This window comes from Equus quagga, chromosome 9, assembly GCF_021613505.1.
Source record: "Equus quagga isolate Etosha38 chromosome 9, UCLA_HA_Equagga_1.0, whole genome shotgun sequence".
Taxonomy (NCBI): Eukaryota; Metazoa; Chordata; class Mammalia; order Perissodactyla; family Equidae; genus Equus; species Equus quagga.
The window spans coordinates 19,776,378-19,802,809 of record NC_060275.1 but is presented as its reverse complement, the minus strand read 5'-3'; the positions used below and the strand labels follow the sequence as shown (position 1 = coordinate 19,802,809).

The following is a 26,432-nucleotide window of genomic DNA, read 5'->3' as shown; positions in this document are numbered from 1 at the left end:
GCTGCCTCAGCATGGCCTGATGAGCAGTGCCGTGTCCACACCCAGGATCTGAACCTGCGAACCCCTGGGCTACTGAAGCAGAGCGCGTGAACTTAACCACTTGGCCACGGGGCCGGCCCCTCTTTACTTTCTTTATCTCTTTATCATCTTTTTATTGAACCGTTTTATTGTATCTCTTTCCCCAAAGCAAAGCACCACTTACTATTATTTTCTAATATTTAAATAACATAACTTGTGTCATGGGATTAAAGGTATTTAATTCTTTTCAAGATGTATTTATTGAACTTTTGAAAGATGTTGATTACTGCCAAATATTTTGGGAATACTCAGAAAGTAAATAAGTCTTAGATTTTATGGCATAGTGTGACAAATAATATACTTAGATTAAGTACATAAGAAAATCTAAGTACCACCGTATAATAAATTGACAGCATTTTTTATCTTGATTATTAATATGTAAGAAACTGAAACTTCCATATAAGTATTTCCTAAGTGGACTCTTCTTCATATTTCTCAGAAATAGTTCATCCTCTTATTGATAGTGGATAGTGATGAAGTGGTTTTTATGCTTCAAAAGTTTAGGTTTTTATACCAGAAAGAACATAAAACAATTTTTTTCTAGTCTTTGTGTTTCATTAAAAATAGCATTGTCTTTTGATATAATCCTCAGTTCTCTTTTGTGACAGTGATGTAATACCTTCTATGAATCTTTTTTTTAGTCAGGTTTATTGTATAATTTATATATAGTGAGATATATTCTTTTTAGTGAATTTTACAGTTCTATGAGTTTTAAACAAATTTGGATAGTCATGTACCCACTCCCACAATCAAGATATAGATTATTTTCATTATTCTAAGAAATTTGCTCATGCTGCTTTGTAGTCAATTTTCTTAGCACACTCCTAGCCTCTGGCAACCACTGATTTGATTTCTATCCTATAGTTTGACCTTTTATAGAATGTCTGCTGAGATGATGATATAACATGTAACCAAATACTGTGTAGATTAGAAATAGCTCAGTTATGGTTAGAAATTTTAAGAAATGTTATTGTTCCTTTTTCAGATAATGATTATCATGCTTAAAAGGATTAAATAATGGTTTTGCTCATCTTTTACCGTAACTATATGGTTCAGAAGTTCATAAGGAAAATCTATCATTTCCTTAAAACAAATTGTTACAATTAGTTTTAAATGATATGTACCATTTGGATTTGAAAGTTGTTTGTAGTAAGTTGGTCTTTCCATTCTCAGTATCTTTTGTCTTTATATCTTCGAACAAAGGTTAGGATTCTTGGGTATTTCGTTACCATCTCAATTCCCAGTTTGGCTGAAGTTAGGATATTTAACTGATCTTTAAAAAAATGAAATATATATAATTTTGCAGCAGACAAATCAATCTTTTTTTCATTGATTGATAGCAAAAGAATCCAGAAATTTTGACTGTGAGGACTAACAGAATGAGTTACCCATACAGTCAAAATCAAGAATGTAGTTTAATTTTTAAAAAAATTAAAAAGGAAACATTACTTCTTCCTGACAGAAGAAAATATTCATGGCAAATTTTTTCTTATTGCATAAATGTTCTGTGTGGCTCTTTTTCTCCCTTTTTTCTTCAGCTACATTGCAGAAAAGGTACCAGGGGAGTACACAGAAGTAGCGTGTATGCTGTGGTTCATCTGGAATGTTAGAAGGGCAAACTTTTTTTTAACAGTTTTATCGAGAAATAATGCACATTCCATTAAATTCAACCTTGAAAGTGTTCAATTCAGTAGTTTTCAGCATATTCAGAGTTGTACAATCATCACCACAATCAATTTCAGAACATTGTCATCACCCCAAAAAGGAATTCTGTACCCATAGTATCACTCTCCATTTCCCCCAGTTCTCCCAGCCCTGAGCAATGATAGACGCCCTTTCTGTGTCTATGGATTTGTCTATTTTGGGTATTTCATATAAATGGAATCATACAACAAGTAGTGTTTTACGACCAGCTTCTTTTGCTTAGTACTTCCTTTCTTTGTAGTGCTGATTAGTATTCCACAAGATGAGTACATCACAATTTACTTATCTATCAATAAATTGTGCTGTTCTTTACATTTATTCATCAGTTTGGATTGTTTACACTCTTTGGCTTTTGTGAATAATGCTGCTATAAGCATTCAAATACGAGTCTATGTGGACATATGTTTTCATTCCCTGGGAGTGGAATTGCTGGGTCATATAATAACTCTGTTTAACCTTTTGAGGAATTGCCAGGCTGTTTACTGTTGAGTTTTGAGACTTCCTTATATAATTTAAGTACTAGATCCTTGTTGGATATGTGATTTTTGAATCTTTTATCCCAGTCTGTACCTTGTTTTTTGTTCTCTTAATAGAGTCTTTTGCAGAGCAAAGTTTTTAATTTTGGTGAAGTCCATTTTACCAGTTTTCCCTTTTATGGATTGTGCTTTTGATATCAGGTCTAGCCTTAGATCTGAGATTTTCTCCTACTTTTTTTTTCTAAAAGTTTTATAATTTTATGTTCTGCATTTAAGTCCATGATCTATTTTGAGTTAATTTTTATATAAGCTGTGAGCCTTAGGTTCATATTTTTGTCTGTGGATATCTAGTTATATAGCACATTTGTTGAAGAGACTATCTTTGCTCCATTCAATTGCTTTTGTACCTTTGTTGAAAAGCAGTTGGGCATATTTGTGTGCTGCTTTTTCTGAGTTCTCTATTCCCAAACCACATAGTTTTAATAAATTTTACCATATAATCAGTCTTGAAATGGGATAGACTGATTTTTCCTATCTTATTCTTTTTTTCCCCTAAAATTCTTTTGGCTATTCTAGTTCTTTTGTCTTTCCATATAATTTTAGAAAAATTTTGTCTATATCTACAAAAAATCATGCTGGGATTTTGATAGGAATTGCATTAACCCTGTATATCAATTTATGGAGAATTGGCATCTTTACTATGTTGAATCTTCTATTCCATGAACGCAGTATGTCTCACCATTTCCTTATTTAGATCTTTGATTTTTTTCATGTGTTTTGTAGGTTTCAGCATACAAGTCCTGTATATGTGTTTTTTAGATTTACAGTTAAGTATTTCTGTTTTTTGAACCATTGTTAATAATATTTTTTTTTAATTTAGGTATCCACATGTCCATTGCTAGCATATAGAAATAAAATTGATCTTTTAAATGTTTTTTTTTCTTATATTCTCCAGTCTTGCTGAACTCATTTATTAGTTCAGCTTTTTTTAGATTCTTTTGGATTTTCCATATAGATAATCATTTTATCCTTGAAAAGGAACAATTTACCTCCTCCATTCCAAACTGTATATGTTTTCTTTTCTTGCTTTATTGCATTGGCTAGATCTTCCAATGCTATATGAAATAAGAGTTGTAAGTGTGGACATCTTTGGTTCATTCCTGATCAGAGGAGGAAAACATTCAGTCTTTCACCATCAAGTATAATGTTAGCTGTGGGTATTTAATAGATGCTCTTTATTAAGCTGAAGTAGTTCTCCTCTATTTCTGTTTTTCTAAGGGTTTTTTTTTAAATCATGAATTGATGTTGAATTTTGTGGAATGATTGATATGATTATATTTTTTTTCTTCTTTACCCTGTTAATATTTTGGATTACGTTGATTGATTTTCAAACACAGAACTAGACTTGCATCCTGGAATAAAGCTTACTTGGTCGTGATGTATAATTCTTTGTATATGTTGCTGAATTCTATTTGCTTGTATTTTGTTAAGCATTTTTGAGACTGAATTTATGAGAAATATTGGTCTTTAGGGTTTTTTTTTTCTTTTTCTGCCAACAGATAAAGGATTTTATAGCCCTTACTTTGTTTTGGAAAACATTGATCAAAGAACCAGTTTCAGCATAGCTACTTCTTGGTCTTTCAACCTCAGTTACTTTGAGATACACACGTTTGCTCTTTAAGCTCTCTCCCAAAATAGTGAATGCCTTCAGTTGACCAGTTCCCTGGCACAGCACAAGAACTCCAAGGAGGGCTTGACAGTATTTGTACTCAGTGTCGTGTGATTCGTTATTTCTCATGGTTATGCTGTAATATTCTCCTACCCTGCCCTGAGGAACTCAGTCCCTGGAAGGATTTGTTGGTTAAAAGGATATTGGAGTTTGAAATCAGAAGACCTATGTGTCAATACTGATTCCTGAATTTAGTAGCTGTGTTATGTTGAGCAATTACTTAACCTCTCTGATTAAATGTGATAAATTTAAATGGATTTGTAAACTTGTTACTACATAATTACTAGCTTTATTTTCATTGAATCCCTTAATTTTACAGGAAAGGAAAATACTAATAATGATTGTTACTATTTAAACTGTTTCTTAATATCTTTTCCCTGTTTCTCTGATAATTTTCAAAATTATCAAGGGCTAAGGAATAAGACTGAGAAATTTCAGAGATTTTTGTTTTGATTTAATAATATGAAATAATCTTTGATTTTATATTTAAGCCATAAATCTTTATTTAGGAATGTAGCATTTACCTTATCTCCTCCTCTTTGTGATTATTTTACTGATAGCCATGCTTAAGTAATTAACTTCATACTATTTTTCTGGTAATTGCCCTTCTTTATTTTAAATTTTTTTCTTGAAAACCCAACAACAAAAATGACACTACAAAGGGATGGCTTTCTCATTTTGCATTCATCAGGGACCATTGATTTGACATTGTTCATTTTTTTGTTGGAGCAATCCTGAACAAAGTTGTAGTACTAAAATGGTATGTCCTCATCCCCAAATTTAAATCATTAGGCCTTGGAACTGCCTACTGGCAGATCTAGTTCTGGATCATTCTAATGGTTAACAACCAAGATCGTTCCTCTCTTGATGATTTTGGTAAACCTGAGGAATCAAGGTGGAATTTCACATGGAAATGTTTGTCAGCATACCTCGGAAGAAAAGTCGTCATTGAATATTGTAGCTTTTGGTTTTTAAAATATTTTGGTGGGTTCTATGTATGCAGTTCTGAAGTACTTGTTTAGAAGACTGATTAGAAGGTTCAGTTCCTGAAGTAACTTCCAATGGTGAGATTTCTGTATACTGTGATTGAGTAATACCTGCTGATAACCATATGAAAAATATTGAGATACCCTATTATCCATTGCCAAATGAGAAATAATGCAGTAGATGCAGATTGACAGGAAAATGTATCATCAAGGTTGGGAAGATAGGTATCTAGGGAACAGACATTTGTATGAACTGGCAAGTTCTCAGGTGATTTACAGAATGGAAGCTTTTGCCCCCCTGATCTAGTTCACCTGTCTACTCTCAGTTAGGTTCTTTCAGTGTGATAATTATCTGACCTCATGTTTAATTGCTTCGTAGACAGATATTATACTCTTTTGGGGCAGTGCATTTCAGGTCTCTTACCTAGACCCAGGGCACAAATCCCTCTTTGGTCATCATCCTTCCTCCCAACCCCTCAATTATAAGCAAACTAATGTTAATGAGGAGTAAACATTTAAAATAGTCCTGCACTTTCTAGGTTTCTCCCCTCTTTGTAGCGTAATTATGTCTAAGTTAGCTAAAGTAACTGTAGCAAAAATATTGAAAGGAATCAGGCAAAAATGCTTTTTCTGTTTTTCCTGGATCTTGGTTAAAACTCAGTATAGTTTGTACCCTTATAAATATAAACATATAAAGAAATAAAGCACACATGAATGTTTTTGTTCATTAATTTGTGCCTCTTTCTAATTTTGGTGAATATATTGTATTTTTTTTTAATATATTGCATTTGTATCCAAATGAGTAAATTAAGAAGGTGTAAGTTTTGGTCCGCCTTTCGTTTAGTTTTTCTAAACTAAACCTTGTGGTTCTCATTTGTTCTAGCTGGAGTGTCAGCAGAAGCCACACAGACTGTCAGCACTGCTCCCGATGCTTTGGGGCCAGAAGCCAAAGCGCAGGAGGAAGAGCATGACCTTGTAGATGATGACATCACAACTGGTAAGGAGAGACATCTTTAACGTAATCTGGATGAGCTTTGTCCGATATTGGAAAATGCGTTCAGGTCATTTGTAGTGGCACTAAATATGCTGATGGAAAAGATGAAAACTTGTACTGATGGAGTGTTTAGTTTTATGAGACTCTTTAGTGCCCTTTTTGGTCTTCAAGTGGAAAGAAGCAGAACAGTTTTTTGGGTCTAGGTTTGCTCATTGTTGCTATAATAATGAACCTGCTAGCTGTGTGTTTGGTTTTCTGAATACCTTCTACTTCAGGGGCTAGGATCATTACTAAAGCCTTGGAATATGCAGAGGAATCTACCTGTTATGTTATGAAAAGTTTTGAAGTATAGGGTAAACTGAAATATACTAAAGTTGTAATAGCAATACATGCAAGATAGGCTACGTAGGGAAACTTACAGATCCTCTTTGTACCTAGACCGTAGAAATAAATGTTACTTTTTAAAGTAATTTACATTGTTTGGATATTGAACATTCTTATCTGTATTATTTATCACATAACCCAGCATAAAGTAAAATTTAGGACAGCCATTCACCACATATGTTTAGCCAATCTTTTCAGAGACAAGTCAGTTTCAGTTACTGGACCTCCAGATGAATTCAGCTCAGTTTCTTTTAGTGCACAGAGGATGAAAACAACTCAGTATAATATTTTTATTGATATTAAGAATGATAAACTTTTGTTTTTGGAGTGGATGGTTAATATGTAATATCTGACCATATAAATCTATAATTATTGTGAAGCAACAGATATTGGGTTAATAGTAATCGATAATTTGAAAAGAAGCATGCCCAGAAAATATCAGTAAAATTTCCAACAAAAATTAAAGAGGGGGAAAAAAAACTACAGGGAGGTTTTTTTCTTTTAAAGCTCTGTGTGGCAGGGTTTTTACTCTTACCGCCTGAATGCCTTTAAGATGTTTTCACTGGGAAGAAGTGGAGAGGGCCTAACGATCTCCCTGGAAAATTTACAAAGCCTCTATTTAAAAACCTGTAGCTGGGGCCGGCTCCGTGGCCGAGTGGTTAAGTTCTCGCGCTCCGCTGCAGGTGGCCTAGTGTTTTTGTCAGTTTGAATCCTGGGCGTGGACATGGCACCACTCATCCAGCCACACTGAGGCGGCATCCCACATGCCACAACCAGAAAGACCCACAACTAAGAATATACAACTATGTACTGGGGGGCTTATGAGGAGAAAAAGGAAAAGAAAAATCTTAAAAAAAAAAAAACCTATAGCCTTGGGCTGGCCTGGTGGCACAGCAGTTAAGTTCGCACGTTCTGCTTCTTGGCGGACCTGGGTTCACTGGTTTGGATCCCAGGTGCGGACATGGCACTGCTTGGCAAAAGCCATGCTGTGGTAGGCGTCCTACATATAAAGTAGAGGAAGATGGGCATGGATGTTAGCTCAGGGCCAGTCTTCCTCACCAAAAAGATGGAGGATTGGCAGTAGTTAGCCCAGGGCTAATCTTCCTCAAAAATAAATAAATAAATAAAAATAAAAACCTATAGCCTTGTACCACTGCTGCAAATAAGTAGTTGACTAAGTTGGGGAGCATCTAGTTTTCAGTAAGAATGACATGGTGGTGGCTATTACTCGTTACTTTTTAATTCTTTTTAATGTATCAGTTCATTGATTGAAAAAAGATCCAAATTAAATATAAATGATTCCAGAAATTTCTAACTTTTCTGAAGGTCATTTAGCACTTCACAGTTGTGGAGTTTGTTTCAGTAGCTACTAAAGGAAATTATTTCATTTGCAGATTTTTTTTAACTAGTTCTTGCTTTATTCAGTTTTCATTGTTTTCTCTTTTAGTAATGTTATAGATATGTTTTAATTCTCTGTAAATTTTAAAGGCCTTCTAGTCTATAAAAAGAAGTGGTTTAATTCATAGAAGAAAAAAATTGCGTTTGCAATAATAAAATTACTCAATTTGTATTCTAGAATAAAAGCTGAATTTTTGAGCACTCGAGTAAGCATTATTAAATCAGTACATAGAAATTTTGAATTACGCACTACCAAAGTCATGACATAGTGTTATAACACATGATTGTTTTTATTTTATTGTTAAAGAAATCAAGAAGCTTAAAAGTGAAAATCTAGTTTGGGGAGTCAATTAATGCTACATAAACTGTAATCTGTAAGAAGTTCAGTTAAACATAGGTGACGAATGGCTTTGATTAGTTGATGAATTCATTTCATGCCATGGGTACTATGGGCAAGAATGTTCAATAGCCACAGAATTTAAATAACTCAAAAAGGCTTCCTTAACGTGTTGTCACAGCAACTAGCATGCTGCAGTCTGTGGATCGTTCAGGTTACCTTTAGATGGTGTGACTTGATTAAGATGTGGTATAGATTTTTGTGAGGGTTTAGAAGAAAACCGTATTTCTTTTTATTGACTAGAATCCTATATAAATTGCATTATGAAAAATATGGTAGATGCGTCGAGTGAAACCTATTTCAAGCACAATAATCTTATTTTGAGACAGCCAGTGTTGTACAGCACAAGTACTACGGAAGGGAAATCTGGCCAGTCTAGCCATTCACTTTGAGAAATAAAGGATTTTTTCGATTATTTAAAAGGAATTGCTCTATTAGTATCTCCTCATAAAATAAATAGAAATTATATCATGACAGAGATATTTGCCAGTTTTTTTGAATGAATTCTTATTTGGAAGCTGTAGGTAGTCTAATAGGCATAGCTATATTAATTTATTTTTGTAGCAGTCTGAGACTTAATTCTTCAATTAATTAAACTGATCAAGAGATAGCAATTAAAATAGGAAGCATAATTTAGTGCTTTTGCTATAGGCAGAATAATCATTTCTGAAATTTTCTTCTGGGTGAGAATGAATGAGGTATGAATGTTGTCTGCTGACATTTGACTTGGAGCTTAGCAGTCTTTGTTAGGCTTTGCCTTATAAAAGTAAAGAAGCATGGATAAAGCTGTGTAAGTGTTGGCTATGATCAATTGGAACTAATTCAATTTATTTGAAATGAAGAGTCTTAACTGGAAGAGAACAGCTGGAAAAACTGAGAAGAAAAAATTGAGTCTTGATTGAGACAGTTTAAACCTTCACCCTGTCATTTTAAAAATATGCTGCAGCTTCTTTCTATATCTTTCTTTTTAAAGCTAATATCTATTGATCGGCTCTACAAAGTAATGCCAGTGTGCCTTGGTCAACACACACGCTCGGTTTTACTTAGCATTCTATCTTAAGGTTCGTCAAATCCTTACCTTTAACCAAATGTTTTAAATTACATATCAAAGTCATATTAGCCATTTTCAAAGATTAATATTGTTTTTATGTAGAAAAAATATTAAAACCTATTTGATGTATTTTTTAGTATTGCACAGTATGCATGGGAAATTTACTTTCTTTTTTAATGGAATTACCTCAGGTTTTGCAACACTATATTTAAAATCTGTTTTAACAAGAATAATAGTATTTTCTTTAAAGTAAAAAAAGTGACATTAAGATTGTTCCTAGATTATTTATAGTTTGAGAGTAACATGAATATTACTCTACCTGTGTGTTTGCTTTTGTATTTATACTTGTATTTTTAGTATTGCAATTAAGTGTGTGTGTAGGTATATAATCAATATTTGTGAAAAATGTTTTCTTAATTACAATATTAATAGATCATAATTAGTGGAGTAAATCTCACTAAAAACTGACTTACATAGAAAAAATTTTAGATAAATCATAATCTATTTTTTTAAGGTAGGCTTTTTAAGGTAACTTTGTTAATTATCTTTATGTAGTTTTCATCATGGTAAAGGATGGCATTCTGAGTGAGGATGAAGTTATATATCCCTAAATGTTGCATTTTAAAACAGCCTCCCCCAATTGCAGTTAAAAAGAATTTTGGAAGGGTTTCATTCATAAACCTGCATACATCCCTTTAAAAAAGTCTCTGTATGCTTTCGAGGGTCATCCTGCAATGTCCTATCGCTTGTTCAATACAGCAGGGACACAAAGTGACCATATAACAGTGATAAAGGGTCAAGAGTCACTGACATTGTCAAAAAGAGACATCTTGATAGTAGATCAGCAGCACAGTTGACAGATTCAACTGCTCACAACAAAAGCAACAATGTTAAACGGATTCCGATGGGTGTGTTGTCTGTATTTGTTGTATTTTTTGTAAAATTTAAATTTAATTTGTAAAAAAAATGAGAAGTGCTATGGAAAAAAGAAAAATAGAAAAGATTAAGAGAAATTGAAAGTAATATCCATTGACAATTGACTGTGGTACCAAGTGCTTTACGCTTGACCCTTACAACACTTCTTTGAAGTGGATACCAATATTTTTCCGGATATATAGATGAGGAAACAAGCTCCGAGAGGTCACTTTTATAGGATCATATACTTAACAAGTTCTAGATCTGGGACTTAAAATGAGTCCTGCCTGACCCCAAACCTTATGTGTAGTCTTAAGTTCTACCCCACACTGCCTCACATTCTCAAACTCATTGAACGTTGGCATATTTTCATTTTCTTTTGAAATGTGAAATGATGTCACCATTTCCCTTTTTGCTTATGATATCAGACATAAACCTGATGTTTACTGGATATCTTATCTTATTACTTAGAGTGCAAACTTGTTATTCTAAACGTAGCCCAAGAGATTATCTCTTTTAGAAAAAAAAATCATCACATATTCTTCTAATATTCTTTTAAAATTTCTTCTTTATTTCGGACTACTATGATATAAGACTGTAAATATAAGTGTTCAATACTAAACAGTTATTTTATCATATATGTAAAATGAAATATTTACTGTTCTGTCTAGCTTTTTGAAGTCAGCAGTATAAAACTGGCACCTTAACATCTATTCATACACTGAAGTCAACGTCTCTAGTATATTAAGATAGAACTGAAAAGGATGACTAGTCTGAGACTAATATTGATTTGTGCCTTTTACTATTTACGAAAGGCCGTATTCATAAAATGTTTATACGTTTGTTTTGACTGAAAGATAGGAAATTCATCCTGTTAAAGTACCGATACGTTCCAAAGAACAAAATTTAGGGCATTCCATATTCCGAGATCAGAATTACTCTCTAAGCATCAAGCCAGAGGCCTTGTAATTAGTAAACTAGAATGAGACTTCTGTGTTGCACCATTTCTCTTTCTCATTCTTTAATTTGTAATTAACAGTCTAAATAATAGTTCTAGATGTATGTGAATTTTAAGGTATTTATTCTAAATTGTTATTACTACCCTTGTTTTTGACTTCAGAATGTTCGCTACTCAAAATAGGAGTTTACGATGTTAAGGTTTTTGGATAATTATAAATTACTAATGCTGTGGGTTTATTTACCATGGTGTTTTCATGAAAAATTAAGAAAATTTATTAAGGAAAATAAAAGTGTGGATTTTGTAGTTTTCTGAGTGAAATATGTCATTCCAAATAATTTACCTTTCTATACTTTTTTTATTGACGTCATAATAGTTTATAACATTTTAAAATTTCAGTTGTACATTATTTGTCAGTCACTATGTAAGTGTGCCCCTTTACCCCTTATGCCCACCCCTAAACCCCCTTCCCCTCTGGTAGCCACTAATCTGATTTCTTTGTTCATGTATTTGTTTAGCTTCCACGTATGAGCGAAATCATAAGGTGTTTGTCTTTCTTTGTCTGGCTTATTTCACTTAACGTAATAGCCTCAGGGTCCATCCATGTTGTTGCAAATGGGATGATTGTGTCTTTTTTTATGCCTGAGTAGTATTCTGTTGTGTGTGTGTGTATGTATATATATCTATGTGTATATATATATACACCACATCTTCATCCATTCATCAGTTGATGGGCATTTGGGTTGCTTCCACATCTTGGCTGTTGTGAATAATACTGCAATGAACATAGGGGTGCATGAGTCTCTTTGAATTGTTGATTTCAAGTTCTTTGGATAAATGCCCAGTAGTGGGATAGCTGGGTCATGTGGTATTTCTATTTTTAATTTTTTGAGAAATCTCCATACTGTTTTCTGTAGTGGCTGCACCAGTTTACATTCCCACCAGCAGTGTATGAGGGTTCCCTTTTCTTCACACCCTCTCCAACATTTGTTATTTTTTGTCTTGGTAATTATAGACATTCTAACAGGTATAAGGTGATATCTCATTGTAGTTTTGATTTGCATTTCCCTGGTGATTAGTGATGTTGAACATCTTTTCTTGTGCCTTTTGGCTATCTGTATATCTTTGGAAAAATGTTCATATCCTCTGCCCATTTTTGGATTGAGTTATTTGTATTTTTGTTGTTGAGTTGTATGAACTCTTTATATATTTTGGAGATTAACCCCTTGTTGGATATATGATTTGCAAATATTTTGTCTTTCCACTTTGTGCATGGTTTCCTTTACCTTGCAGAAGCTCTTTAGTCTGATGTAGTCCCACTTGTTTACTTTTTCTTTTTTTCCCTTGCCCGAGTAGACGTGGCATTTGAAACGATGTTTCTAAGACCAGTGTCAAAGAGTGTACTGCCTATATTTTCTTCTGGGAGTTTTATGGTTTCACATCTTGCCTTCAAATCTTTACTGCATTTTGAGTTAATTTTTGTGTATGGCATGAGATAGTGGTCTACTTTCATTCTTTTGTGTGTGGCTGTCCAGTTTTCCCAAAAGTATTGAAGAAACTTTCCTTTTCCCATTGTATATTCTCAGCTCCTGTGTCAAATATTAGCTGTCTGTAGATGCGTGGTTTATTTCTGGGTTTTCAATTCTGTTCCATTGATCTGTGAGTCTGTTTTTGTATCAGTACTGTGCTGTTTTGATTCCTATAGCTTTGTAGTATATTTTGAAGTCAGGAATTGTGATGCCTCCAGCTTTGTTCTTTATTCTCAGGATTGCTTTAGCTATCCGGGGTCTTTTGTTACCCCATGTGAATTTTAGGATGCTTTGTTCTATTTCCATGAAGAATGTCATTGAGATTCTGATTAGGATTGCCTTGAATCTGTAGATTGCTTTAGGTAGTATGGACATTTTAACTATGTTTATTCTTCCAATCCATGTGCATGGAATGTCCTCCCATTTCTTTATGTCATAATTGATTTCTTTCAATAATGTCTTATAGCTTTCATTGTATAGGTCTTTCACCTCCTTGGGTAAATTTATTCCTAGATGTTTTATTCTTTTTGTTGAGACTGTAAATGGGATTGTATTCTTGAGTTCTCTTTCTCTTAGTTCGTTAGAAAGGCAACTGATTTTTCTAAGTTGGTTTTGTACCCTGCAACTTTGCTGTAGTTGCTGATTACTTCTAATAGTTTTCTGATGGATTCTTTACTGTTTTCTATGTATAGAATCATGTCATCTGCACGCAGTGAGAGTTTCACTTCTTCCTTGCCAATTTGGGTACCTTTTATTTCTTTTTCTTGCCTAATTGCTCTGACCAAAACCTCCTTTATTATGTTGAATAAGAGTGAGAATCTTTATCGAGTTCCTATTCTCAGAGGGATGGCTTTCAGTTTTTCACCATTGAGTGTTATATTGGCTGTGGGTTTGTCATACATGGTCTTTATTATGTTGAGATACTTTCCTTCTATACCCATTTTATTGAGAGTTTTTACCATAAATGGATGTTGGATCTTGTCAAATGCTTTCTCTGCATCTATTGAGATGATCATGTGGTTTTTATTCCTCATTTTTTAAATGTGGTTTATCACATTGATTGATTTGTGGATGTTGAACCATCCCTGCATACCTGGTATAAATCACACTTGATTATGGTGTATGATCCTTTTGATGTATTGCTCTATTCGGTTTGCCAATATTTTGTTGAGGATTTTGCATCTATGGTCAACAGCAATATTGTCCTGTAATTTTCCTTCTTTGTGTTGTCCTTGTCTGGCTTTGGAATCAGGGTGATGTTGGCCTTGTAGAATGAGTTAGGAAGTGTTCTGTCTTCTTCAATTTTTGGAATAGTTTGAGAAGGATCGGTGTCAAATCTTCTTTGAATGTTTGGTAGAATTCTCCAGGGAAACCATCTGGTCCTGAACTTTATTTTTTGGGAGGTTTTTGATTACTGTTTCAATCTCTTTACTTGTGATTGGTCTATTTGGATTCTGTATTCTTTCTTGACTCAGTTTTGGGAGGTTGTATCAGTCTAAGAATTTCTCCCTTTCTTCTAGATAGTCCAATTTGTTGGAATATCATTTTTCATAGTATTCTCTTTTATTCCTTTGTATTTCTGTGTTATCCTTTGTGTATTTTCTCTATGTAATTTCTCCTCTTTCATTTCTAATTTTATTTGAGCCTTCTCTCCTTTTTTCTTAGTGAGTCTGGCTAAGGTTTGTCGATTTTGTTTATCTTCTCAAAGAGCCAGCTCTTAGTTTTATTGATCCTTTCTACTGTTTTTTTGGTTTCTGTTTCATTTATTTCTGCTCTAATTTTTATTTCTCTCCTTCTACTGAGTTTGGGCTTTGTTTGTTCTGCTTTTCCTAGTTCTGTTAGGTGTAGTTTAAGATTACTTATTTGAGATTTTTCTTGTTTGTTAAGGTGCCTTGTATTGCTATGAATTTCCTCTTTGGACCACCTTTGCTGCATCCTATATGAGTTGATATGGTGTATTTTCATTTTCATTTGTCTCCAGATGTTTTTGATTTCTCCTTTAATTTCTTCGATGATCCATTGGTTGTTTAGTAGCATGTTCTTTAGTCTACGTATTTGTCACTTTCCCAGCTTATTCCTGTAGTTGATTTCTAGTTTGATAGCATTATAGTTCGAAAAGTTGCTTTATATGATTTCAGTCTTCTTAGATTTATTGAGGCTTGCCTTGTTTCCCAACATATGGTCTATGATTGAGAATGTTCCATGTGTACTTGAGAAGAATGTATATTCAGCTGTTTTTGGATGGAGTGCTCTATATATATATCTGTTGGTCTAGCTTTTCATTTAAATCCACTCTTTCCTTGTTGACTTTCCGTCTGGATGATCTATCCATTGATGTAAGTGGTGTGCTGAGGTCCCCTACTATTATTTTGTTGCTGTTAATTTCTCATTTTGGGTCTGTTAATAGTTGCTTTATGTACTTTGGTGCTCCTGTGTTAGGTACATATATATTTATAAGTGTTATGTCCTCTAGGTAGAGTGTCTCTTTTATCATCTTTTACCCCCCCTCTTTATCTCTCATTGCCTTTTTTATCTTGAAATCTTACTTTGTCTGATATATGTATGGCAATACCTACTTTCTTTTGTTTCCCATTTGCTTGGAGTATCGTCTTCCATCCCTTCACTCTGAGCCTGTGTTTATATTTAGAGCTGAGATGTGTTTCCTGGAGGCAGCATAATGTTGGGTCTTGTTTCTTAATCCATCCAGTGAGTCTGTGTCTTTTGATGGGAGAATTCAATCAGTTTCCATTTAGAGTGATTTCTGATACCTGAGAGCTTAATACTACCGTTTTATCACTTGTCTTTCAGTTGTTCTGTGTTTCCTTTGTTTCTCATCCTGTGTATTTCTGACTGCCAGTTCAGTTTGGTGGTTCTTTATGATGATTTTCTCAGTTTTCTCTTTATTTATCGTATGTGTCTCTGTTCTGATTTTTTGTTTAGTGGTTACTGAGAGGTTTGTATAAAAGATCTCATAGATGAGATAGTCCATTGTCTGATAGCCTCTTATTTCCTTAGTCTAAGCAGGTTCCATCCCTTTCCTCTGCCCCATCTAAGTTATTGTTGTCACAATTTATTCCATTTCATATTGTGTTTGTGATTAAAATGAAGTGAGTATAGTTATTTTGGATGCTTTCCTTCCCTTTGTCTTTAATGCTATAACTACATGTTTGCTAACCTGTTCTGCTAGAGAGCTAAAATTTTCTGATTTTATCTGTTTATCTCCTTGCTCAAGGCTTTGTAAACACTTTCTTTTTGTTTTCAGGTATGAGGGCCTTCTTGATCATTTCTCGTAGAAGGGGTCTTGTGGTGATGAACTCCCTCAGTTTTTGTTTATATGGGAAAGTTTTATTTCTCCCTCATATCTGAAGGATAGTTTCACTGGATAGAGTCTGATTGGCTGAAAGTTTCTGTCTTTCAGAATTTTGAATATATCATTCCACTCTTGCCTAGCTAAGAAATTACTGAAAGCCTGATAGGGGTTCCTTTGTAAGTTACTTTCTTGTGCCTTGCTGCTCTTAATATTTTTCGTCTGTCATTTCTTTTTGGCAGCTTTACTAATAGATGCCTTGGAGAAGGTCTTTTACATTGTTCTAATTAGGAGTTCTGTTAGCTTCATTTACGTGTAATTCCAGCTCCTTCCCCAGGTTTGGGAAGTTTTTAGCTATTATTTCTCGGAACAAGTTTTCTGCTCCATTCTCCCTTTCTCTGGAATGCTTATAATCCTTATGTTGCAATTCCTTATTGAGTTGGATATTTCTTGGAGAATTTCTTCATGTTTTTTTAGTCTTAGTTCTCTCTCATCCTCCATCTGCAGTATTTCTATATTTCTTTCCTCTAAATTACTGATTCTGTCCTTCATAATTAAGGATTCCATATTTTTCTTTATTTCAGTCATTCTGTTCTTCATCTCCAACATTTCTGATTGTTTTCTTTTTCTTCTTTCAATCTCTTTTGTGAGGAATTCTCTCTGTTCATTAATTTTATTCTTGAATTCATTGAACTGTCTTTCTGAATTTTCTTGTAACTCATTGAATTTATGATAACTATATTGAATTCTCTGTTGTTTAGATTGTAAATTTCTATGGTTTCAGGATTAATTTCTGGGTACTTTTCATTTTCTTTCTGGTCTGAAGTGTTAATATATTTAGTATGCCATTTTATGGGATGGACTTTTGCCATCATGTAGTGGTGGTTTCTGGTGGCAGATTCCACCTGCCACCACTGGTGGGGACAAGAGCTGTGTTTTCTGAGCCCACCTCCACCCTTGGCCATTGTACCTATCCCTTGGAAGCTGTGCCAACAGGGCCCATCTGCCTTTGCCCACTGGCCAACTCAGCTTTACCCATATAGGTGCAGGTGCTTTGGCAGGGATTTCCTGCTATGTCTGGCTGGCCGGGCTGGTGCACCAGGAGGGAAGGGCGACAGGTGCTTTCTTTCACGTGCACGATCCCACACACTCCCACTCTGCACTCATTGTCTGCCCCTCTGGGCTGCTCGGCTTGGTGGGGATGCTCCTACAATTGCTTAGCTGCCTTTGTGTGGTGCTTCCCACCATGGGAATCCACTCCAGTAGTGAAAATGTTCCTATGGAGGGCTGCCTTTTCCCCCTTCTCTTCTCAAAGTTGTGTGCCTTCAGCCATGAGAGGTCTTGCACCCTAGATTGCTGCCCACTGCTGCTGGGGGAGGAAAAGGAGATCCACTTACCTCCTTCCACTGCCTCCTGGGGGGTCCTGCACCCCTCTCTTCAGACATATGGCTGCATGGATTTCTCAGACATCTATTATGTTGTATAAATGTCTTCTCTTGCTTTATGAATGTCGTTTTCATTGTATCTTAGGGAGAGTAGACTAAGGGAAGAGCTCAATCTGCCATGATGCTGACATCTTTCTCCATACTTTTTTTTTTCAATCTGGAGGAAGAAAACAAATTATGGTTTTGTTTTTGTTTATAGCGTTTAACATTAGCTTTAGTTATATGTTGATAGTATGTTAAGTAGAATATTTCTAAATATGGTATTTTAGAATTTCTGACACAGATATTAAAACATAACCAAAATTATCTTTTAATCATTCATTTTCTTCCTGGGTGATTGACTTTACATTTCCTTTGGTTTTTAACTACCACACATGTTAATGACCATCAAATCTGTATCTCTAATTTAGTCTTTTCTTCTAAGTATCAGAGTATTATGTCCTCCTGCCTGAATGTACCATAGATACCTATACACCAAGTTTACATCGAGCTTCTCTTTTTTCCTAAAACTCATCTCCTTTTATATTTATATCTCATTTAAAGGCATTACTAAGAGTACCATTAACCACTCAACATCCCAAACTAGAAACCAAGGAATAATCCTGGCTTCCCCACATTCCAACAATGTCCATATATAGTTGGTACCAATTCTTATACAATCTACCTCTTAAATATCTCCTGATGATTTTCCTGTTCTCCATTCCACACAGAATACGTAGGTCCAGAGTTTCACCCCTTAGCGAGATATCTAGTGCCCTTCAAAGACTGACCCCTATCTCTAGCTTCATCGGCTGCTGTAACAGTACTGAACTTTGTTTCTCCAGAGTATCCTGTTATTCATGACTCATACTTTACCTGTGGTCCTCTGTCTAGCTGGTATGCTCTCAATTCTCTCACATGTGGTGAAGTTCTGAGGGTTCCCTCAAACCCGGCTTGAGTGTAACCAACCTCCTGAAGCCTTTCTGGACACCGCCCCCGCTTACATAAGACCACCCAGTTCGTTGTATGCACTTCTGCTGTTGCACTCTGTAATGCTGAGTGACCATTTCACTTGCCCTCTCCAAGTCATGTGTGGGCATGTGACTTTTACCTCTTTGTATTTGTACCACTACAATAGTGCCCTGGTACATAGCATCTTCTCAATAAATGTTTATTAAGGGAATGATTGAATTAGTGAATCTTTAAGATAACTCATATTTCAACTAGCATTCCTGATATATTATATATTTACTTTTGTATATTTACTACCTGTTTCCTATTATATAGTGTGTGTGTGTGTGTGTGTGAGAGTGTGAATGTATGTATCCTTAATCTCTCCCCTTCTTTTTAGTGGGTACTTAATGGTTCAAAAAGTGTTGGTAACAGATTAGTGGGGGAATATAGACTTATTTCCAGATAAACTGTCTCTTGATATTGTGAAAATGAGACTTGGAACAAACCTAAGAGCATAATTAGCTCTGCTGAATTAGTAATTGTTGATTCCCATTTAAAAGTTACTCTTTTTCTCTTGGAAAACAACATATCTTCAAAATTAGGAAAAGGATGTGATCCATAGGATTTCAATGAGAAAAGATATGAAAAAATACCTAGGACAAATGTGTTGTGTAACTTAAATCCTCAAGAGAAGGTAGAAAGTGGGATGTGCTATTGTGGGATGCACAAGCAGAGAAATAGACTCTTAGAACTCTCAGAGATTCCCCTCTCTGTGTTCTGCATTGACCCAGACAGGGGAGATGTGCTTATGGACGGTGGTTCTAGTTTCTTGAAAGTTTGTGAGTCACTGTTTGGTTGCTCTCTCTTCAGTAACACTTTTCTTCCCTCTATGCGGTCTCTTGTTGCCCTGGGAGTGGTGCCACCTTGCTTCTAGTCTCAATTCTGTCAGTGAGAACCAAAATTTCTTGGGGCCAGCCTAGTGGTATAGTGGTTAAGTTTATGCACTCCACTTTGGTGGCCCAGGGTTCATCAGTTCGGATCCTAGGCATGGAGCTATGCACTGCATATCAAGCCATGCTGTGGCAGGTCTCCCAAATATACAATAGAGGAAGATGGGCACAGTTATTAGGTGAGGACCAATCTTCCTCAGCAAAAAGAGGAGGATTGGTGGCGGATGTTAGCTCAGGGCTAGTCTTCCTCAAAAAACAAAAACAAAAATAGAATCTCTTATGAGTTTCCTGCAGCTAGAGATATCAGTGTAGCTGTTGTCCAAGAGATCCCTCTGGTGCTTGGTGGCCCACCACAGGAGAAACAAGGTGACTTATGTGGGGAGAGATGGGGGAAGTGGGGAGATGCTCATGGTAAGGCAAGAAATGCAGTTTTTCCAGGAGGCCTGACATTTAAACACATGCCACTGAAGAATGAGAGTGTAGTATCATGTTGTGTGATTGTGTACATAGTGTTTTTGTGGCATTCCTCTGGGTGTCTGCAATCAGTTATTTAGCACCAAGAAAACTTGCTTTTTATTGTCTATTGAAAATTACAAGTTACATGTCAAGACTTAATGTGTTCAAGCTATCTTTAAAGTCTTGACCTGGGGTGACTTACCTAAGAAAAAGCATAAAAGAAAAGGAGGCAAGAGCAAGGACAAAAGATGGCTAATAAATACCGTTTGAATATTCAGTTTCTTTTAAAAATTTTTTAGACTCTTAAAATGGGAAATCTACTAAATGTCAATGTATTTTGACCAAGAAAGTATTTGTATATTTAAATGCATTAAATATCATAAAGTATCAGAGGTGCTGCGACATAAATTACTGTAATCAACTGTTACATTGGCACCAAATCCTCCATAATGATATTTTCCAGTAATAGCAGTTATATTTCATTATAGCCTATAATACATAGGCTGTCTGCATATAATACTTCTGCAAGGGGTTGGTCAGATGAACAGTAATTGACATCATCTTAGCAAACTCATAAAAACACGTTTAAAAATCAGGGACTTAAAATAACAACTATCATACCAACTCACTAACATTTATTGAGTGCCTAATATGTGTCAAATTTTGCTCTAGGCCCCGCCCCTTTTTTTTTTTTTTTTTTTTTGAGGAAGACCAGCCCTGAGCTAACCACTGCCAGTCCTGCTCTTTTTGCTGAGGAAGCCTGTCCCTGAGCTAACATCGTGCCCTTCTTCCTCTACTTTATACGTGGGATGCCTACCACAGCATGGCATGCCAAGCGGTGCCATGTCCGCACCCAGGACCCGAACCAGCAAAGCCCGGGCCGCAGAGAAGCAGAATGTGCGAACTTAACTGCTGTGCCACCGGGCCGTCCCCTCTAGGCTCTTTTTAATTCTCAAACAACTCATTGCAATAAATCCTCCTTATCACTTCCATTTTACAGGAGAGGAAGTTGAGGCACAGAATAGTTAAATGACTTTCCATATAAAGCCCACAGAGAGGCAATGGCAGAGTCAGGATTTGAAGGATTTGAATCTAGGCTGTCTGCTTCTAGATTTTGTGCTCTTAAATGGCAGTAATTTGTTCTAAACCAGGTCATTTAAAAGATCTTTTAAGAAAAAAGGAAACAGATTGATTATGGCATATCATTTTCTCTTTGTGGGATATAAAAACCTCTATTTTAATTTTTAATATAGCTTAATTTTTTATATAGTACAAGGAAATACTTAATATGTGAAGAAAAGACTTCCTGTTTCTTAAAAAATAAACATAGATAATTAGTATAGGAAGATTATTTTCTAGATAGAATTATTTTATATTCACATAAAACCATACACATAAATATACCAGCACATATGCAATATTAGGTCACAATGGCTTATGGTTTGATTTTCAGATTTAATATTATATATTCTTTTTGAGAAATTTAGACCAAATAGGAAAAAGGAGAAATCCTTAGTTAGATAAGAACGTAGGAGCTGTTAAAAAAAAAAAAAAGCCTTCCGTGTGAGTGAATAACCTTCAGGATGAACTCGAAGTTTGGCCTTTTGTGAGCTGTGTTATAATACCTCACGGATAAGAATGAATTGCATTAGATTCTGGCACACTATTATATATCTGTATATTACATGAACTGCCCTTATAATTGATATCAAACCCATATGACCAAAAGTTGTAATTCACAGAGGTAATGACAACAATGTCTCATAATTCACAGACTTTATGTCATACCTATGAATGATTACTTTTACTGTGCAAACCGTGTTCAAGGGGAAAACACAGGTTTTAAAACACATGTGAGGTTTTAAAGAGTTCTTCCTGATAGTTTATAGTCACTTTTAATACACAAAAAGATAATTAAATTGACTAGCATCCTTGAATTTCTCCTTGATTTTTTGGATTAAAACTAATTGTCAGGCGTAAAGGCTTGTACTCTTAATATGAAATTTCTCATCACAAATGAAAGCATTTGAGGTGAAGACAGTCGTGGACCTGAATCTGTTTTCTCCTCATGTGGTATATTAGAAAGAGGGGACCTCCTTCATAGGTAGGATAAAAATCAAGTGAGAATACTTATCTATCTTTTTTTGGTAAATATATACCCTGAATAAAGATGGGTGATTTAAATGAAGTAAACATAATTTAAAAGGATTTGTGAAACGGAACCAATTTCTCTTTGTTTGCTCTTTTTGTATATATTCTTTTAGTGTTGTTGGTACCACTTAAAAGAAGCGTAAAGAGTGTTCAATTTTATTCAATTGACACATTAGTATGCACTTTGTATTTTTCTATCAGCACATTCTAGGGAATATTTAGTAAAGCCATCATCTAGTTGAGAAGCCGACGGTCTAATTTGAGAGAGAATCTGTATATTGACACACAGTTGCACACACACATTCATGACGTACACATAGATAGGATAGAGTTCAGACAGGATTCTGAGCAGTGCAGATTAGTTAAGGGTAGGAATTTTGTATGAGGTAAGTCTACATTTGTGGCAGAGATGGACAGGCACAGGAAAAGCTTTTGAGCTAATGCTATTAGTTTACAGGCTTTAAAACGAAGACTCTGGAAGGCTGAGAAGAATGGCCTGGCTGAGGTGACGGGCTGGCAGCACCATCCAGGAACGAGGTCCGCTGTCAGGTCAGGCAGGTTTGTTTGGAACATATCAGATTTTACATCCTGTCTTGTATGTTATTTTAAAGTGGGGTTTATTATTAAACATATATTAAAGCGATTTAAAATGTTGGTGGAATGTATTGGCTTCATGCCTGATGTGCTTAGTTCTGCTTCATGGTTTTCCTTGTCATTGGACAGGGATTTTTGAGCACCTGCTAGTTATGGAGCACTTACCAGATGCTGAGTAGGGAGTGGAGTTTATGTTCCAAATGGAAAGACTGGTGACTGGTGATGTTCATCGTTTGTTGGAAATTTTTACCTGAAGAGCTGTTTTTTGTGAAGGTTTAAAGAACTCATGTTACTGTAATGTAAAACTTAACATTTCATATGTATGTCCAAGAGTGAATCTATAGGTTTCATTGAAATGGAGGAACAAAGTGGAACAGGTTCAAATCAACCAGATGAAGAGCTGGTCTGCAATAGTAAAATATAGTTAGAAAATTTTAGAATAAATATGGTTGCAGCGCAGGCTCTAGTGAATCATTGTCTGGGTTCAAATCTCAGTCTTCTGTGTATTTGCTGTGTGGCCTGTGCAAGTTACTTGACTGTGCCAAGCGTCAATTTTCTCACCTGAAATATGAGATAGTAAGTTTGTTGTGAGGATTATGAGATGTTGCGTGGAGGCTTCCTAGCAGACAAACTCACACATGGTAAGCGCTCAAGAAGTTCTGTGTGCTTCCTTCCTCTCTCCTCGTAACCACCATCATCCTTAAGTGATTTGCTTTAATACATAGAATAAATGGCTCATAATTAACTTACAAATCATGTTTTAAATCAGTTTTTTTAGATGATGTTTATTCGAGGCAGTTTGGTCATCATTCGCAGGAATGTAAGTTTACTAGACAAATTTATTCTTTATAGATAGAGAAATAAGCTGCATTCCATCTTCCATGCAGATTTTCAGAAATTTTTAAAAGTTGGCTCATGAAATATTGATGAATTATTATATTTTCTTAAATACTTTTATATTGGCTTCTTTTTACCACGTTTATTACCAGAGTTGAATCTGACCAAGAAGATTGAATCATTTGATGAAATAGAAATAATGACAGCCTTAAAAGAAGATGATATTTATTTATACTTACGGTAACTAAGAGAGAGTCACTTTGCATATTCACAGCTATGTTTGGCCAGTGGTGATCAGTTGAGGAATGGGAGGGAGAGAATGATACAGAAGAGCTTTTGAAGATTCTTCTGTAGCCATTTAGTTGAGAGTCACTGTTAGACTTAGGAAAGCATACTATTTAAAAGACAATAAAACCTAAAAGATAAAAGAAAATCTTCACCATACTATCATTAGTAGTCTTGCCAGAAAGGAGAAGAGGAAACAAATGATTAATGAAGCTCTCCTACTTGGCAAAGGAGGCTTACTTATTAGCTCAGTTTTTTAAAGGGTATATTCAAAAGTAGAACAAGGTATATACACCAAAATATCAATTAAATGTAAGAGTAGAATAAAGACATTTTCAGAAGTGCAAGATCTCAAAAAATGTACCTCCTATGCTCTTTTATCAGAAACGAGGATAGGAGGTGCTACACCAAAATAAGAGAGTAAACCAAGAAGGAGGAAGCCCAAGATCCAATGACCCAGATAACCTGTCTTATAAAGTCGGGCTCCCTGTTTTATGCCTGCAAACTCTGTCCCACTGTTTCCTGAGTTGGTACCTCTTAGGAATGTAATCTTAGGAACCTAGCCAGTCTGAGGATGGCGGGGAGAAGAGAATTCTGGGAGACAGACATTTATGTTTCAAGGCCTAGCAGCCCATCCTCAGGGGAGGAGTCTCAAACAATGATTGGATTAATTTTACTAAGGTTTCTTTAAATGCATCAGACTATGTTCCAGATATTTGGCAAGATCTGGCTTGGTTTGATTTCTGCTCCCTAGCATGCTTCCCTGTATTCTAGATTTACACAACTGGATGAGAATTGGAGGGTACGTTATTGAAACATAGAAAACCAAGTAAACAACAACAAAGACAATTATTATGCAGGGAGGAAAAAAAAGTAGTATTGAAAAAGTTATTATGATTGATAAACCACATAGTTGAGCTGTGAATAGCATACACATCATCACAAAAATATAAACATTGATTATGATAGCATAGTTTCAGTAAGAACTACAGTATAATAAATAGGCAGAGAAAGAAGTAAGCAGACAGGGTGCGTGAATGTGGGGGCTGTGTGTGTATGTGAGATGTGCTAGTAAGTTGTGTATCTGTGAAGGAGAACCTAGTTTTCATTGACCATAGTGGAGATTCATAAGCCTAAAGATAACATAAGCCTAAAACTGAAAAATTAGAAAGTAGCAACACAGAATTTTCTGAAAGAACCAAAAGTGATTGTTTTTGCAGCATGGAAAATGGGGATGGGGTTGAGGGACTGCTGCTTTTTTATACTAACTTATAGAACTGTTTGACTCTTTAAACAGCGTATAGTTTCATAAAATAAAAACTAAATTTAAAAATAAATAGAAAAATTTTGAAAAGTAGAAGAGAGCACATAACCAAAGTTAGTAGTGAAAAGTGACATAAAATAATGTCCCCAAGTCCAAGCCAGAATGAGCTGGAAACAAGCAGAGTGTGTGTTTTCACCTACCCTCTTTCCCATCCTTTTTTCCTAGCTGTGTTCCAAAGAAGGAGAAGACAAAGAGGAAAGAATTCCATTGTGGTATGAGATAGCATAGGATGGAAAGAATGGGAGAGACATTAAAAACGCTCCGTTGGTGTGAGTAGAAGAGTGAAGGGAACCTAGATATTTAAAGTTAGTTTTCCTCCTCATCTAGTGAATTGCATCTATGGGTTATGAAAACTTACTGCAGTGATAACAGAATCACTCTTGGCTAATTTTGAAAAAGAAAATGTGGGGCTGGTCCCGTGGCCAAGTGGTTAAGTTCACACACTCCACTGCAGTGGCCCAGGGTTTCGCTGGTTCGGATCCTGGGTACGGACATGGCACCACTCGTCAGGTCATGTTGAGGTGGCATCCCACATGCCACGACTAGAAGGACCTGCAACTAAGATATACAACTATGTACCAGGGGGAATTTGGGTAGATAAAGCAGGAAAAAAAAATAAAAAGTAAAAGAAAAAGAAAAAAAAAAGAAAAAGAAAATGTGAAGAATGAAAATAAAAATCTTCAGATGGACAAAAGTCTTTTTTTTAAAAAAATGGGGATAAATCAAATCTAAGAAACTCTAAACTGGTTAGTGTACAGCTGATATATACCAAAAATCTGCAGTGGATTTTAAATATGATTTGGGAGCACTTAGGAGAAATAGTGAGAATCAGTACAGATGCCCAGAGCTTTCCCACACACCTGAATTTTATCACAGTGTTTCAGTTGTGTTGATTTTGTTACCATCCATCACCTAAAATAATTTTGATGTTTTGGTGTAAGATGTATATGATTCATCATAAAATGACATTTATACTCTTCTGTGGGTTTTCACTGTACACAAACACAGTGAAATGGATCATTCTCCTGTTCATGGAAAGTTATTTATCATGATAAATTTGGAATTTTTAGAATTTTTTGATATTACTTGTTACTCTCATTACTTGCACAAGTATTCTTGCTAATGCTCATTATTTTCTCATGATGAATTTATCAACTGACTTACGGATTAGGGAAGAGAACTTCTGAAAAATAGGAAACAGTCTATAAAGAAAATCCCAGTAAAACAGCCCAAGATTCAGCAGGACAATTAACGTACATGTCAGTAGTAGCAATCACTGCTAACATGCTGCCTCCAGATCATCTCTGGGGACAGCTCCTTTGGTACTTGTGATATTAAGGTGTGTGTTTGACTTGCTCATATATATTCATGTGGAAGTTTTTGCACATTCCAGTAGACAAATAACCTTTCGGAGAGCCTGGCTTGATGTCACAGCACACTTTTTACGATTAAATATGCAGGAAATGCCGTTCACTCTTTGTAGCACAGTGGTGTATCTGGCAGGTGTTGGCCACTGCAGACCATGGTCTTCAGTGTAGTCAGACAGGCCTG

The 26,432-nt window shown here is 35.4% G+C and overlaps 1 protein-coding gene across 3 annotated transcripts in view; it reads left to right on the top strand.

Annotated features, from left to right (window-relative positions):
• Positions 1-26,432, top strand: part of WDR7 (WD repeat domain 7) — a 355,196-nt gene that overhangs the window by 152,230 nt on the left and 176,534 nt on the right. For all 3 annotated transcript variants that reach the window (XM_046671781.1, XM_046671782.1, XM_046671779.1), the window contains one exon: positions 5,857-5,970. In XM_046671781.1, the coding sequence (XP_046527737.1) occupies positions 5,857-5,970 (114 nt within the window). The remainder of the gene's footprint in view (positions 1-5,856; positions 5,971-26,432) is intronic.